Source organism: Nomascus leucogenys, chromosome 21 (genome assembly GCF_006542625.1).
Source record: "Nomascus leucogenys isolate Asia chromosome 21, Asia_NLE_v1, whole genome shotgun sequence".
NCBI classification, from domain to species: Eukaryota; Metazoa; Chordata; class Mammalia; order Primates; family Hylobatidae; genus Nomascus; species Nomascus leucogenys.
The window spans coordinates 67,505,087-67,519,815 of NC_044401.1; the positions used below are offsets into that span (position 1 = coordinate 67,505,087).

The 14,729-nt window shown below is 44.5% G+C and overlaps 1 protein-coding gene across 1 annotated transcript in view; it reads right to left on the minus strand.

Annotated features, from left to right (window-relative positions):
- The window catches only part of GXYLT2 (glucoside xylosyltransferase 2), an 87,186-nt gene extending 72,737 nt beyond the window's left edge, over positions 1-14,449 (minus strand). The window contains exon 1 of the mRNA XM_003264899.4: positions 13,987-14,449. Within this exon, the coding sequence (XP_003264947.1) occupies positions 13,987-14,261 (275 nt within the window). The 5' untranslated portion in view covers positions 14,262-14,449. The remainder of the gene's footprint in view (positions 1-13,986) is intronic.
- Positions 14,450-14,729: the final 280 nt, after the last annotated feature.

The following is a 14,729-nucleotide window of genomic DNA, read 5'->3' on the forward strand; positions in this document are numbered from 1 at the left end:
AAACTTACAACTTAGCAATCAAAATAAGAGTTGTAACATAGGTCCTAAAAAGATGTTTCTAACCAACTTTGACTCTTCCTGCCTTGCTCATACTCACCTGATTTATCCTTTGAAATGCCTACTGAACCCATTCCCTCCTTGTTGCTCACTGCTATGACCCTTACCCAAATCCTGACCATTCTTCCAGTTTTGTGGCTGGAAGAGACGCCAAACACCATGTAAGGCAGGGGATTCCCTGCCTGGCCATGCATCATAATCATCTGCAGTGTTTGTTATTCTGCAGACTCCCAACCCACAGAGACTCCCATTCCATGGGTCTTGGGTGAGGCCCTGGAGTCTGCATATTAACACACTTGTACTACACACCACCCATAGTTCAGCTATGGTCAGGAACCAGGGATCTGAGCTCAAATCTCACCTCTCCTCCTTTCCTTAAGACTTACATTCCCAGAAATGGAATTACTGGGTTAGTATCTACTATTCTTTCAAGAAAGTAGCAATTTTGATAGTTTCTCAAATTTACCCAAGTTCTAAAGGAAAGCATCAGACTATGAGAAGAAAACAAAAAGCGTAACAAACACTACCCTAGCCATCTCTGGATTGCTTGTACTATGTAAGCGGAAATGGTCTTGAGTAAGACCTACTGCCTCCTAATTCCAGGTATTCCAATGGGGTGATGCACAGGTGCTAGTAAACATTTAGACTCCAATGCAGCAAATAACACTGAGTCACACAGTGAGAAAGCTATTCCATTTTCAGTGCTTTTTCAACAACACCAACAACAATAAAGTCTCAGCTTGATGCTTTTTAAGAATTTTAATATTTTCCTATTCTGTTTTGTTTTGTTTTTTTGAGACGGAGTCTCGCCCTGTGGCAAAGGCTGGAGCGCAATGCCATGATCCCAGCTCACTGCAACTCTATCTCCCAGGTTCAAATGATTCTCCTGCCTCAACCTCCCGAGTAGCTGGGATTACAGGTGCCCACCACCAAACCCAGCTAATTTTTGTTTTTTTTTTTTTTTTTTTTTTTTTTTTTTTTTGAGACGGAGTCTCGCTCTGTCGCCCAGGCTGGGGTGCAGTGGCGCAATCTTGGCTCACTGCAAGCTCCGCCTCCCGGGTTCACACCATTCTCCTGCCTCAGCCTCTCCGAGTAGCTGGGACTACAGGCGCCCGCCACCACGCCCGGCTAATTTTTTGTATTTCTTTTAGTAGAGACGGGGTTTCACCGTGGTCTCCATCTCCTGACCTCGTGATCCGCCCGCCTCGGCCTCCCAAAGTGCTGGGATTACAGGCGTGAGCCACCATGCCTGGCCCAAACTGTATACTTTTAAAAGGTACTTGAGTTAAGCTGCAATAAAGTTGTTATTAAATAAATACATCAATGCACTTAACATTTATAACATGGATAGACGTTGTAAAAATTTTTAAAGCAGGTAATGGTAGTATAGTAATATTATAAGAGTTGTGGGCCGGGTGTGGTGGCTCATGCCTGTATTCCCAGCACTTTGGGAGGCCGAGGTGGGTGGATCACCTGAGGTCAGGAGTTTGAGACCAGACTGGCCAACACAGTGAAACCTGGTCTCTAATAAAAATACAAAAAAAAGTAGCTGGGTGTGGTTGCGGGTGCTTGTAATCCCAGCTACTTGGAAGGCTGAGACAGGAGAATCGCTTGAACTGGGGAGGTGGAGGTTGCAGTGAGCCGAGACTGCGCCATTTGCATTCCAGCCTGGGCAACAAGAGTGAAACTCTGTCGCAAAAAAAAAAGAATTGTGATGCCATGTGGGAATGAGTGAAGTTTGTAAAATGTTGCCCTAGTTGTCCTGGCTCAAGTGTTCCCCACGCTCAAATGAAAAATGATATTCAGAATAACGCAGAAGGCTCGGAGGGAGAAGCAACTTCCATGCTTCCTCTCCAGGGTGCCTGAGACAAGCGTCTCCTTAATCGCTTAAAAGTCTCAAGCGTGCGACTTAATTAAACTTCAATTTCTGGAGTGTATAAATAATGAAATATGGCATTTATGTGTAGTGCTATTTACTTTGTAGCCTATTACTGCAAAACACACTGAATTATTAAAGCGAGTAATTGGTTCTACTCAGACCCTCTTTTCTGCCACCTCCTGCTATTTCTCTTATCAGTGCTTCTCCTAAACTGTCAAGCTAAATTAACTCAGGTGAACCTGAGGCTGCCATACAGACTAGCAGGGTAAGTTGGATGGAAAATCACACTTCTTTAAAATACAGCCCTAACCCGTGCTGTTGGCAACTAGTTTTACTTACAGAAGGAAACAGAAATACTTGGGGGGAAAATGGTAGAAGATGAACTTTAAGAAGCTGAATATGCTTACCTTATGGGAAGAATAGATTAGTGATATCCCCCTCCCTAGTGGAGTATTTTGCAAGATGAAACCGTTTTTGCTATTTTAACATGGAGAAAGTCTGCAAATGAGGAGAGAGTGGCAGTTCAGGAAGCGGAAACAACACCTTGATATGGCCCCTAGAAGAAGAATCCGGCGATGGATAATTATAGCCGTGTCAAGTGTTGGCAGTTGAGAGTCACTACTAAAGTTCCCTGCAAACCACAGGCTTTGGAAAGCATGAATCCGCTGACAAAAATTTTCTCCCTTGACGTCATGATTAGATTCTTCGCTCAGAACCCACACATGACACTAAGGACTTTGCTAACAGTTAAATCACTTTTAATGACCCATGGTTTCGAGTTAAATCAAATATCATAAATCTTTTAAGATAGACAGAAGAGCTGGCATTTGCCTGGAAGTCATGGTGTTATATGAATAATGCCAAGAGAGTGCCAAAAAACTCCATGGGGGACTTCATGACATTATTTGATAAATGCATTTAATTATTAATAGTACACATTTAGCTTGGCTCACGATATCTGAAATGAGGCTGTATTCTTAAACAAAGTCTAGGTCTAACACATGGGAGGTGTTCAGAGCCTAAAGTCGGTAATTACAGCTATGTGTATACGTGTGTGTGTTTGCTTTTAGATATCACTGTGCACATACATAAGCTTTAAAACTAGTAAGTGTCACAGCAAGGATTCAAACCCAGAGAGGTGGTGGACTTAAGAGGCCATGCTTTTAATCTTTATGTTGAATTTGGAACCACATACAAATAAGTTAGAAAAAGAGCCCTCTCTGGCCGGTCACGGCGGCTCATGTCTGTAATCCCAGCACTTTGGGAGGCCAAGGCAGGCAGATCACCTGAGGTCGGGAGTTCAAGACCAGCCTGACCAACATGGTGTAACCCTGTCTCCACTAAAAATACGAAATTAGCCGGGCGTGGTGGCGCATGCCTGTAGTCCTAGCTACTCAGGAGGCTTAGGCAGGAGAATCACTTGAACCCGGAAGGGGGAGGTTGCAGTGAGCTGAGATCGCACCATTGCACTCCAGCCTGGGCAACAAGAGTGAAACTCCATCTGAAAAAAAAAAAGAAAGAAAAGAAAAAGAGCCCTCTCTGAGCAGATGAAGGCCCTACACAGGGCTCCTGGCATGGACTGGATTTCAGTCTCCCATGCCTCCCCGGGTGCTCGTGTGCAGGGAATGATATCCACAACAGACCTTTGCCAACTCTACCTTCCTAACCCACCCATCTGCCATTCACAGAGGTTATTCACATTTGTGTTGATTTATTCCCCCTCCAGAATTCTTTGAAGGCACCTGACTATTCTCATTTCATTTTTTCCTTTATGATTGCTCCTGATATACAGGAGACTCTATTTCTCCATCTCCTTCTTCTTTCCAAATTAACATGTTATTGAGATTTTAAAATATGAATCGGCAGCACTAGTTTGAAAAAATGGCTCTTGACATACGAGGGAGAAGAATTAGATGAGGATTATATATTCCGCAAAGGGGCATTTCTATCTCATTTCCTGAAAAAGAGCATGAAGGACTTTAAAGCTTAGAAGGGGGAAAAAGAAAAATGGTCTCCCCAACTAATTTCCAGCTTCCTAAGCCTCAGGCCATCAAGGGATTTTTAATTTTTATGGTAATTTATATACTTTAAGTTGCTTAATGCATATACAAGTAGTGCATATATCATAGAAAAAATTTTAAATACCACTAGCAAAATTGACGGGCACTCAATTCCAATCTCATAACTACTGTTAAAATTTTGGTATACTGTCTTCCAGAGTTATACCCAATATATGTGGGTGTGTGTATATAAATATGTAAATATATAAAAACTTTTAAACTTGAAGTAGGATCATTTTCATACCTTGTTTTTTTCCTTACAAATCTGAACAATTACAAAAAACTACAGAGGTTCTAGAAAGCTATCAAAAGGTTCAAACTGTGAGATTTGTTCTCAGCTACAGCATATTGGTTAGCAATTTTGCTCTAAAAGCACATGGACCTGACTTCAAATTCCAGGCCTGCCACTTGACTGTCCTATCTTGGGCAAGTGCTTTAACCACCTTTAGCCCTCAGTTTCCTCATCTGTAAAATGGGCATACCGATGATAATGGACATCTGCTTTGGGTTTTGGGGTTTCTTACTGGCATCCGTTTTTAGGACTTTCTGGTAAAAGCATCTTAATTTTATTTTGGGGACACCACTCTTTTTCTGTTCTCAGTCCATGAGGCTTGGAGGGGATGAATGAGCTGCCCCTCACCCCACCAGCTGTAAGCACATTTCACGTGTAACCATCGGTAATTGGAAACACATGTTATTCAAGTGAGGTCAACAGAGGCAGCCTTGGGACTTTTGCTGGATGGAATTTTTCCCTTAGGGGCTACTAGAAGAGGAGGTTGCACCCCAGACCTATTGGGAATTGTTAGAAAGAAAACTTACCTGAGAGTGTCGCCCACACAGAAGGAAGCAGAGCTAAACGGAGGCAAGATGGTTAGAAATCCTGGCTTCACCGTGACTGAAGCTTTAGCTCTTTGCACTTTCCAGTTTTATAAACCAGTTAAAACCCCTTTTATGACTAAGCGATACAAACGCATGAGCTGGTATTCTATCACGTGCAACTGAAAGAGTTCTGCCCTATCCAATATGAGTTCCTACCTCCTAGGTTATGAAGATTAAATGAAATAATGCAGTGAAGTGCTTAATAAGGTATGTGGCATATTTTAAGTCATCATTCAATATTAGCTATCATCATCATTAAGTATTAACATGACATTCATCAGAAGCCTTCATTTTTCTCTAAATATGTTATATCCATGCCAAAACCAAGCTAGGCAGGGCAGCAAAAAGCATATTATTTTATGTATCAACACTCTACCTTACTACAAACCGGATTTGAACTGCTAGTAAACATTTTTTTTTTTTTTTTTTTAAATAATTTGAGACAAGGTCTCACTCTGTCACTCAGCCTGCAGTGCAGTGGTGCAATCTTGGCTCACTGCAACCTCCGCCTCCCGGATTCAAGCAATTCTCTTGCCTTGGCCTCCAGAGTAGCTGGGATTACAGGCGCCTGCCACCATGCTCGGCTAATTTTTGTATTTTTGGTAGAGACCAGGTTTCACCATGTTGGCCAGGCTGGTCTCGAACTCCTGACCTCAAGCGATCCACCCGCCTCAGCCTCCCAAAGTGCTGGGATTACAGGCATGAGCCACCGCGCCTGGCCACACTCCTTCAGCTTTTAATGAGTACCAGGAGACGGAGATTGGTGTATCCTTTATTATATAAAGAAGCTGAGTCTCAATTTCCTCAAGTCATCCCTACCCCCACAAGAAAAGGCTGCTTGAATCTGCATCTTCTTTAAAAAATATAAAACTGAAATAGAGATGGATGTCTCACTATGTTGCCTAGATTGGTCTCTAACTCCTGGGCTCAAGCGATCCTCCTACCTCAGCCTCCCAAAGTGCTGGAATTACAGGCATGAGCTACCAGACCCCGCCTTGAATCTGCAGCTTAGCCCTTGCTAACATTTGCCAGGAGTTTCTGGTGTGGCATGTTCGGTGTCAGCATTTTACCTGCATTGTCTCATTTTGTCACTGAGCTTATTTCTGAGAAAGCCACAATTTGCTCAGGACTGACTTGTTCAAAGTCACACGGGTACTTAGCTGGGTCTTGTTATGGCTCAATTCCTAACTAACAATGCAATGATGGATAATAATAGTACTCAGAACAGCAAATCATTTGGTGAATCCCATGAGCTAAACTACTGTGCTAGGTGCTTTATGAACATTATTATTTCACCTCTTGGGTCTCAGTTTTCTCACTCATAAAAGAGAGTCATATTTTGGATTATGTATTCTCTATTGTCTTATGTAAAGCTTGGATTATAAATTGTACCATATGAGATTAGTCTCTCATGTTGCTAAAGGAGATGGGGGATCATCTAAAAGTCACTTGAAATATATCAAGGTGACTCTTTTCTTGCACAAAATCAGCAACTCCCAATAAAGTTATCATGTCAAAAAACTTCTTTTTCCAAGAGGAGTTTTCAGAACTTCATAATCTGAAATAAATGCTGGGGAATATTTAAGGGAAACATAAAATGAATAAATGGATTCTATTTTCAACAGAAGTCTCTTTTCTTTTTATTATTTGTAAAATTGTGCTAAAATACATATAACATAAAATTTTGTCTTTTTTTTTTTACAGCGAATTATAAATGAAGTATTCCTAAGGAAAACAAATCTGTTCTCAAATTCTCTTTCAAAGACTCTCACCTGTGAGTTTTAAAAGGAACCGTGTCAATATGGCCAGTATTTACTGAATTTAGTAAATGTGTTAAAAGCAGGTGCTACATATTCAAATAGTCAGGACTCTCTAGTGGCAAGTAACAAATGCAAGTCAAACTAGATTAAGAAAAAAAGGGGAACTCGGCCGGGCGCGGTGGCTCACGCTTGTAATCCCAGCACTTTAGGAGGCTGAGGCGGGCGGATCACGAGGTCAGGAGATGGAGACCACGGTGAAACCCCGTCTCTACTAAAAATACAAAATATTAGCCGGGCGTGGTGGCGGGCGCCTGTAGTCCCAGCTCCTCGGAGAGGCTGAGGCAGGAGAATGGCGTGAACCCAGGAGGCGGGGCTTGTAGTGAGCTGAGATCGCGCCACTGCACTCCAGCCTGGGTGACAGAGCGAGACTCCATCTCAAAAAAAAAAAAAAAAAAAAAAAAAAAAGAAAAGAAAAAAAGGGGAACTCATTACATCATAGAATCTAGAAAAGGTTGAGACAGCACAGCCAGTGAAAGGCAAGAAGCTGGCCTTGGGAACAGTGTTGGGAGCTACCCCCTCCCCCAGCTCCGCCACCAGCCCACCTGACTCCAACCCGCCCCACCCCATCTGGGTTGCTCTGCGTCACTTCTCATCTCTCCATATCATCTTGGTTTCCATGAGCTCCTATTGCAGAACAGCCTTCTCCACTGGCAGAAATACAGTTGCAATCCCTGAGTTGCATAACTTACAGCTTCAGCCACTAGAAACAGTTTGCCCTTACACTGTTCCCTTAGGTCTCTGTTGTGCCAAACCCCTATTAACCTCAATGGGGAAAGCACCAGGTTCAAGAGGCTAAAGAAGAGACCCAGAGCCAGCAAATGAGACCTGGGGTTTTACTGGGGGCTTCCATACAGGGGAGAGAGTCCAGTGGCAATGGGCTGGGCAGGAGGACCACCTTACATACAGTCCAGTGGCGGTGGGTTGGACAACATGACTGCACAGCCCAGTCGGGAAGGGCTGGGCAGAAGAACCACAACTGTTTGCAAAAGGTGTGCAGTTTACATATTATAGCATTTTCACTTGCTACCCTCACCTCAACAACTTCCACCTGCCAATCTTCATGCACCCCAAAACTCAAGGCTTTAATCCCCTGTATAACCCGTGTTCCACGGGGCAGGACGAGGGCTCAGATGTTCCTCATAGAACATAAGAATGACTCTGTGGGTTGGCCACTCCAGGATTCCCTAGGTTGGAACACACATTCAGGTGTGGCTGGCAAGCAGGGTCATTCTAAGGGTATGCTCAAGCTACTGCTATCAGGTACATTTACCATATAGTCTCTGATCCCAATTTTTAAAAATCCTTAAGAAAAGTCTGATTTTGCTCAGGAACCTACCTCTGGTAAGTCACCTGCAGGTTTTGATAAGGTCAAGTGCCCATAATGGCTGCTCTAGGGTGTGGTGGATGCTCACTTCCTGGGTGCCCCCATCCAACTATTCCCCTTTCTCTCCATCAATAGTCCCAAGATGTTGATTTAAAAGAACCATCTGGTTCAGCTAAGATGATTTTGGATGCAATAACAGAACCCTCAACTCCAACACAGGGCCCAAGAAACGTTAGACCTCAGGATGCCTTGATTCTGGGACTCAGTGGTGTCCTCAAGGACCCGTATTTTCTTTTTCTACTGCCCAAACAGATGGCTTCATCCTAAAGGTGATTCCCTTATGATCATGGTGGCAGCTGGGGCTATTTTCTTGGTTGTATCTAGAAGATGGTGTCTTTTGTTTAATAATGTAAAATAAGTTCTTTCCTTCTGGCTGATGGGGCCAGTTTGGGTCATATGACATACCTGTGGACCAATAGCTGTTGGCAGAGAAATGAATGTATTGACAGGCTTAGTACTGGATACAAGAAGCTCACACCATGAAAGGCATGGATCATCATGGTGGGCTTACACACTCCCTTGGGGTGACACAGTTAGACACTATCTCAAAAAAAAAAAAAACCCAAATAATAAAATAAAAAATAAAACCTATTTAAAAGGAAAAACATCCCTCTCTTTTAATGGTGTTACTATTAAAGGCCCTCACGATTCTTCGAAAGGGTATGGGACTGTTTTGAATATTATTAGATAATAAGGAACTTAATACTATAAGTAAATCTTGGAACACGGCTGGCACAGGCAGGTCCTGCACCCATTCGTTAGTTCATTCAACAAGTATTTATTGAATATCTGCTATGAGATCATCTCTGTTTTAGGGGTCAGTGAAACAGTGATTTAAGGAGATCACTGTTAAGTGTACATGAGGGGGCAGGAGCAAATAACATACAATATTCACACAATGAGTGCTGTGAAAAACAAAAGACTAAACAGGGTAAGGAAGGAGAGAGTGATGGAGAGGAGTTCTTTAGCGGCTAGCAGGACCCCCCTCAGGAGAAAACATTTCAGCATAGTCCTGAAAGAAATGGAGGAGCTGGCCGTGCTAGGATGTGCACAAACATTCCAGCACAGAGAGATGCATGCTGCTGAAGCAGGAATGGGCTTGGTGTATTTGAAGCCCAGTGTGGCTGAAGCAGAGCAAGTGAATGGGGAGTGGTAGGAGAGGAGGCCAGAAAACTAAATGGGGTTGAGATCAGGCAAGGGCTGAAAGGCCACACTGGCAAACTTAAAGTTATTCTTAGTGTAATAGGAAGTCAGTCACTGGAGGGCTTTAACCAGCACGTAGGTGGACCCCATCTGGCCTACCTGTTACAGATTATTTAAGCGGCCGTAAGGAAAATGGAATGTAGAGGGCGCTAGAGTGGAACCACACAAACCAGAGAATAGGCACCTGTAGGTGTCCAGCTAGGGAATGATGGTGGTTAGGAGCTCAGTAAGGAACTATGGAGTGGAAATGGTGGAACTGGGGATATATTTTTGAGACAGAACCAATAGGGCTTACTGATTGAGTAGGTGTGGAGGGTGATCCAGGAGATTCATGGACCAATCAACAAAAATGAATTGTGGATAGAATCAAGACTCACACTACATAATATCATAGATGGTACTCAAGATCCAGACACCTTTAATATGCTCTGGGGCTATTAGCTAATTATAGGATGGCCATAGATGAAGCATTTTGCTACAGAACACCATCCCTTTTTAGTGAGACCTTTTTTCAGGTTTGAACACTCTGAGAAGACTTATCTCAGACACTAAAGGGAACTGCAGGAAATGGTGCCTCTTGATGAGACACATGCTTCCTTTCATTGGAGCAGCTGGGGAGGCTGCCAAGTGTAATTGTGTTTCTGTATTGTCTCCTTTCCTTCATCCCCAAATTCTGGGAGGGCAGCAACTCCATTCACCATTGTACCAGGAGTGCCTGGCGGAGTAAATGTGCAATCACATTTGCTGAATGACTATGGAATAAAATGGCAGAGGAAAACTACAGGGCTTAGAGGTAGCTTAAGTCTCCCTTAGAAGCCATATTTTAAGAGAAACAGCAATATCCAGGCCAACACAGAAGAAAAAGAATAAAGTTCAGGACAGGGTTGCAGTTGAGTAATCAGTAAGAGCCCTAGGATGGAGCCCATAAATGAGAAACAGTGATTTTGCAAGAGTTAGCACAAAGGGCCATGCAATAGCCATTGTTGGGATTTTGCTGCTAAACTTGATGATCTCATCACAGGATCATCAAATGTCTGAGCTGGAAGATATCTTAGACAATTTTTGGATTAATTTGTTCATTTCACAGATGAAGAAAATACGGTGAAATGGCTTTGGACTAGAACCCAGTTTGCTGGACTCCACATGCCAAATTCTTTTCTCTATTGCACTGATTAGCAGTTAACCTTCCTTTTCCATATGTAGGCTCAAGGAGGAGTTTTCAGAAGCAACCTAGAGAGAGTCTTCTAATGTCTAAAATCTATTCCCAAGTACAATTCTCATTTTATCATTCAGTTCCATGAAAAAAAAAAAAAGATCTCTCTTGATAAACCTTTCCTCTTATTCAGTGAAAATAAGGCAGCCCATCATAGTTCCCTTTTTGAAATGGCTGCCAGGCTTAAATTGAACACTTAATCCTACTAACAAAGGTACTGTTTATTTTTGACAAACAGTATTTATTTACCCCTCCTCTTTATGACTTTTCATTTTTTATACCATTTCAATGGACTTATTGTATATGTGTCTTTTACTATACGTCGTCTCAGACTCTTTTTGGAAGTCGGCCAGCTATAAATCACCAATAAGCCAAAATAGAAGGAAGATTTCATTTCTTTTGTGCACTGAGACTGCTGCTTCCAGAATGGTGTCCGTTTTCAAATCCCCCCTTGACAGGAAAGCTCAGACCTTACTTACGTCTTGGCTTTATATTTACAGAGAAGGAGGCCACCACAGGGCAAACTGCATACAAATGACTAGTTATAAAATTGAAGGGTCTGCCTACTAACGAGGCAAGTCCTTGGAAACTTCTGTGAAATGAAAACAAGATGTGGAAGGAGAGGGCTATGTTTCCTGCGTTGACGTGGCAGAACTTCACTTACAGCAGCCCCCTGTGGGAGGCGAGGCAGCACAGGCTGTGGATGGTAAGCAGGTGGTGGACTGTGTCACATCCAACTCCAGGCTCTCAGCTAACTACAACCACAAGCCTGACCCTCCCCAGGCCAGAGTAATAAGATCACGTAGCCTTCATCTCTTCTGGATTTTAGCCATGTAAAGAGATTAAAGCACTCGTTTTCTGAAAACACGAGGCTTTCTCTTCCCTCCCTAAATGAAATTCCTCCTAAACCACAAAAATTTAACCCAAGCAGAATTAGGAAAGCAATAAAGGAGACCAAGCAGGGATCTTTCCTCCTGCTCCCTCACAACTTCAGAATCTTCTGTTGCCATTTCTGTCGAGGTAGCAAGAGAAACAACAAATAAGTCCCAGAAAATGTCAACTGTTTATGCATTTGAGCCTGAGACTTCCTGTGGCTTTTGTTTTTTACTCCTTCCCCAGTTTTAAAATTTTGTTCTTTATTCCTATGGTGTTGGCCATGATTTCCATGATAATCTAAGAGACAAGTTCAAAAGAAAAATGGCTTCAAGGGTACTGTTGCTCCTGGAAATAGAAATAGTCCTTCCCTAAAACATCCATTTGGATTCTGTTCACGATCTCCTCCTAGTCAGAGCCACTTTGTTCAGACAGACACAAAAAGATGCTGCGCCACTGTTCTCAACACCTTGAAGAATGAGACAGGTCCAAAAATCTATAGTGTTTCTTTAAAAAACATCTCAGTAAAATTACGAATTGCAGGCAAGTCTATGGCCTGACATCAGCAGAGCAGGTAAGTGCTCAACCTGAGCCCACACTGCCTGGATCTTTATCCTTCTCTACCAGGTTACCTGTGAACCTCGGACAAACTGCTAACCCTTGTGCAATACTTTCCTCATCTGAAAAGTGGGGATACCATTCGTGCTTACTTTGCAGAGCAGGTTCTCAAACTTTGTTGTGCATGAGAAACAATGGGAGGGACTTGTTAAAACACAGTTGCTGACCCCCCAAAGCTTCTGATTCTGTAGGGCTGGGGTGGGTTCCAGGAATCTGCATTTCTAACAAGTTCCCAGATGATGCCTGTGCCACTGGTCTGAAGTTCACACTTTGAGAACTGCTATCAAAGGGTTATGGTGTGGGCCGGGCGTGGTGGCTCATGCCTGTAATCCTAGCACTTTGGGAGGCTGAGGCAGGTGGATCACTGGGCTCAGGAACTCCTGGCCAATATGGTGAAACTTCATCTCTCTACTAAAAATACAAAAATTAGCTGGGCATGGTGGCACACGCCTGTTTGCCAGCTACCTGGCAGGCTGAGGCACAGGAATCACTTGCATCTGGGAGGCTTGAACCCGGGAGGCGGCAGTTGCAGTGAGCAGAGATCGCAGCACTGCACTCCAGCCTGGGCGACAGAGCGAGACTTTGTCTCAAAAAAAAAAAAAAAAAAAAAAAAAAGCCGTGGGGGTGGGGGGAGGTTATGGTGTGGATTATGTAGTTGTATGTAAGTGTTAACTGTGACTATTTGTATGTACTGCGGTTAGCACTGTCCCTGGCAATAGGTTAGCGACGTTAAGGGTGACAGTTACTGTTATTATTATCTTACCAGTTGTCCCATCAAACTTAGCTATCATATTAAACTTGCAGTTAAACCCTAATCAATCTATTATAAGAAACTCCAGTATAGAAGAGGGGAAATCCTATTAATTTCCTAACAGAGATATCCTTAAAGACTGTATACATCCAGAAAGGGCTGTAAAGTGTTATAAGTACTTTAAAGTGACAGATTGTTGGGGTTTTTTCCCCCTAAAACTTGTCAGTACCCATCTGTACTGAGGCAGAATGGAAACAAAAGCTGACACAGCTACTTCTTAAGGTTTCGTGTCTTTTAGTTACAGTAAAAGCACCAAAGAGATTTAGTCATTATGGTCAAAAATAATTTTTCAACTCCTTTCAGGTTGAAATTAAGGAGCCCAGCAAACAAGGACGTTGCAATGGCAGTTAGAAACAACAGTTTTGAAAGGGCAGATGAAACAGACTCGTTACAAGACAAGGGAATTGTTGAAAAGCCCTCCACAACAAAGGAAATGAACTCAAATCCCTAACCTGCGGGGCGTTCCAGCAACCCTGAGGCCAAAGATAAAACTCTCTGATGAAAAGCCTCCGCGTGTTAGGTTTTGTGTAGGGAAAGAGAGTATCAAACAGAAAGTCGAAGGTTAAGATGTTTTTCTTGTAGGAGGACCCTTTGACCACACTTGAGCCTGAAACAGAATGAGGATCTGGAAACCCCCACTCTGTCTTTTCTGTGCCACGCATCAGTCCTTTCAAGGAGAAAACTTCTTTTTAATAAACTTAGGTCAAGTGTCTCTTCTGTTCTAAGCATGGGGGTACTCGAGGTTGAATGAGAGGCTGCCAGTCCTTGGTAAACATCTAACTTTTCCAACTCAATCATATCTAAGGTTTCGGTAAAATTCTCCAGTGAAACATGAGAATTAGATAAAACATTCTTGCATCGTGATGGCTTTTGACAAATTAAACAAAGGGTGCATGTTTGCAAGAGTGCAAAAATACGCCTTGCCTTGACAGTTAAAAAATGTAATGTACGAAACCACTTTCCTTGACACTTCAAAAATGTAAGTGATTATCAGTACTGAGCTGTTAGGGGGGACTCCACCAAGGTGGGTCTTCTTTTCTATCGGGCTAAGAAACAGAAGTGGGCAGCCCGTGGGTGAAACTTGGAAGTCTCTTGGTCTCTCCAGCCAAAAGCCTCCCTTGGACTTGGCACGGGTGTATGGAGCGAGACACGGGTCCGCAGATGGGATTCTGGGGTTGCCACGACTCACCTCGCCAACTTCTCCAGTCTCGCAGCGCCCCGGCGGCCCGCTCGGGGACGCGGACGCGGGGGCCGGCGCCTCCGAACTCCCGGGCTGGCCCCGGGGAGAGCGCCCGGCCCCGGCCAGCGCGCGGGGACAGGCGCGGGGTGGCGCTGCGGGGCGGACGCGGGGCGCGCGGGCAGCGCTGGGGGCTCAGCGCGGCCAGCGCGCAGGGACAGCAGCGCCAGCAGCAGCGCGGCCAGCGCGAGCAGGAGCAGCGCCGCCGCCTTGCTGCGGAGCTTCATGGTGCGGCGCGGCGGCGGCGGCGGCCCCCAGGCGGCTCGGCCCCTCTGCGCATCGCGGCGGCGGCAGGACGAGTGCAGCAGCGCGCGGCGGTTGCCTCCTCCGCCCGCCCGCCGGGGACTGGGGTCGTGGCGGCCGGCGGGCGGCCGGCGGCGACGGCGACGGCGACGGCGGAGGAGGAGGAGAGGGAGGAGAGGAGGGGGAGGCGGTGAGAGCCGGGCTACAGGAGGAGCAGCCTGAGCCTACCGTACTGTGTGGAGTAGCCGCCCCTCCGCCCACCCGACCGCAGCCAGGCGCTCGGGCTTCTGGTAGCTCAGACTCAAAACCACTTCATTCATTCATTCATTCGTTCACCTCCCCATTCACTCGCCCACCCAGGCCATCCACTCTTCCCGCTGATTCTCTCATGCCATGTTTCACTTATTTGTTGATGTATTCCATGTGTTTCCTCCTTACTTTATCCATCTATC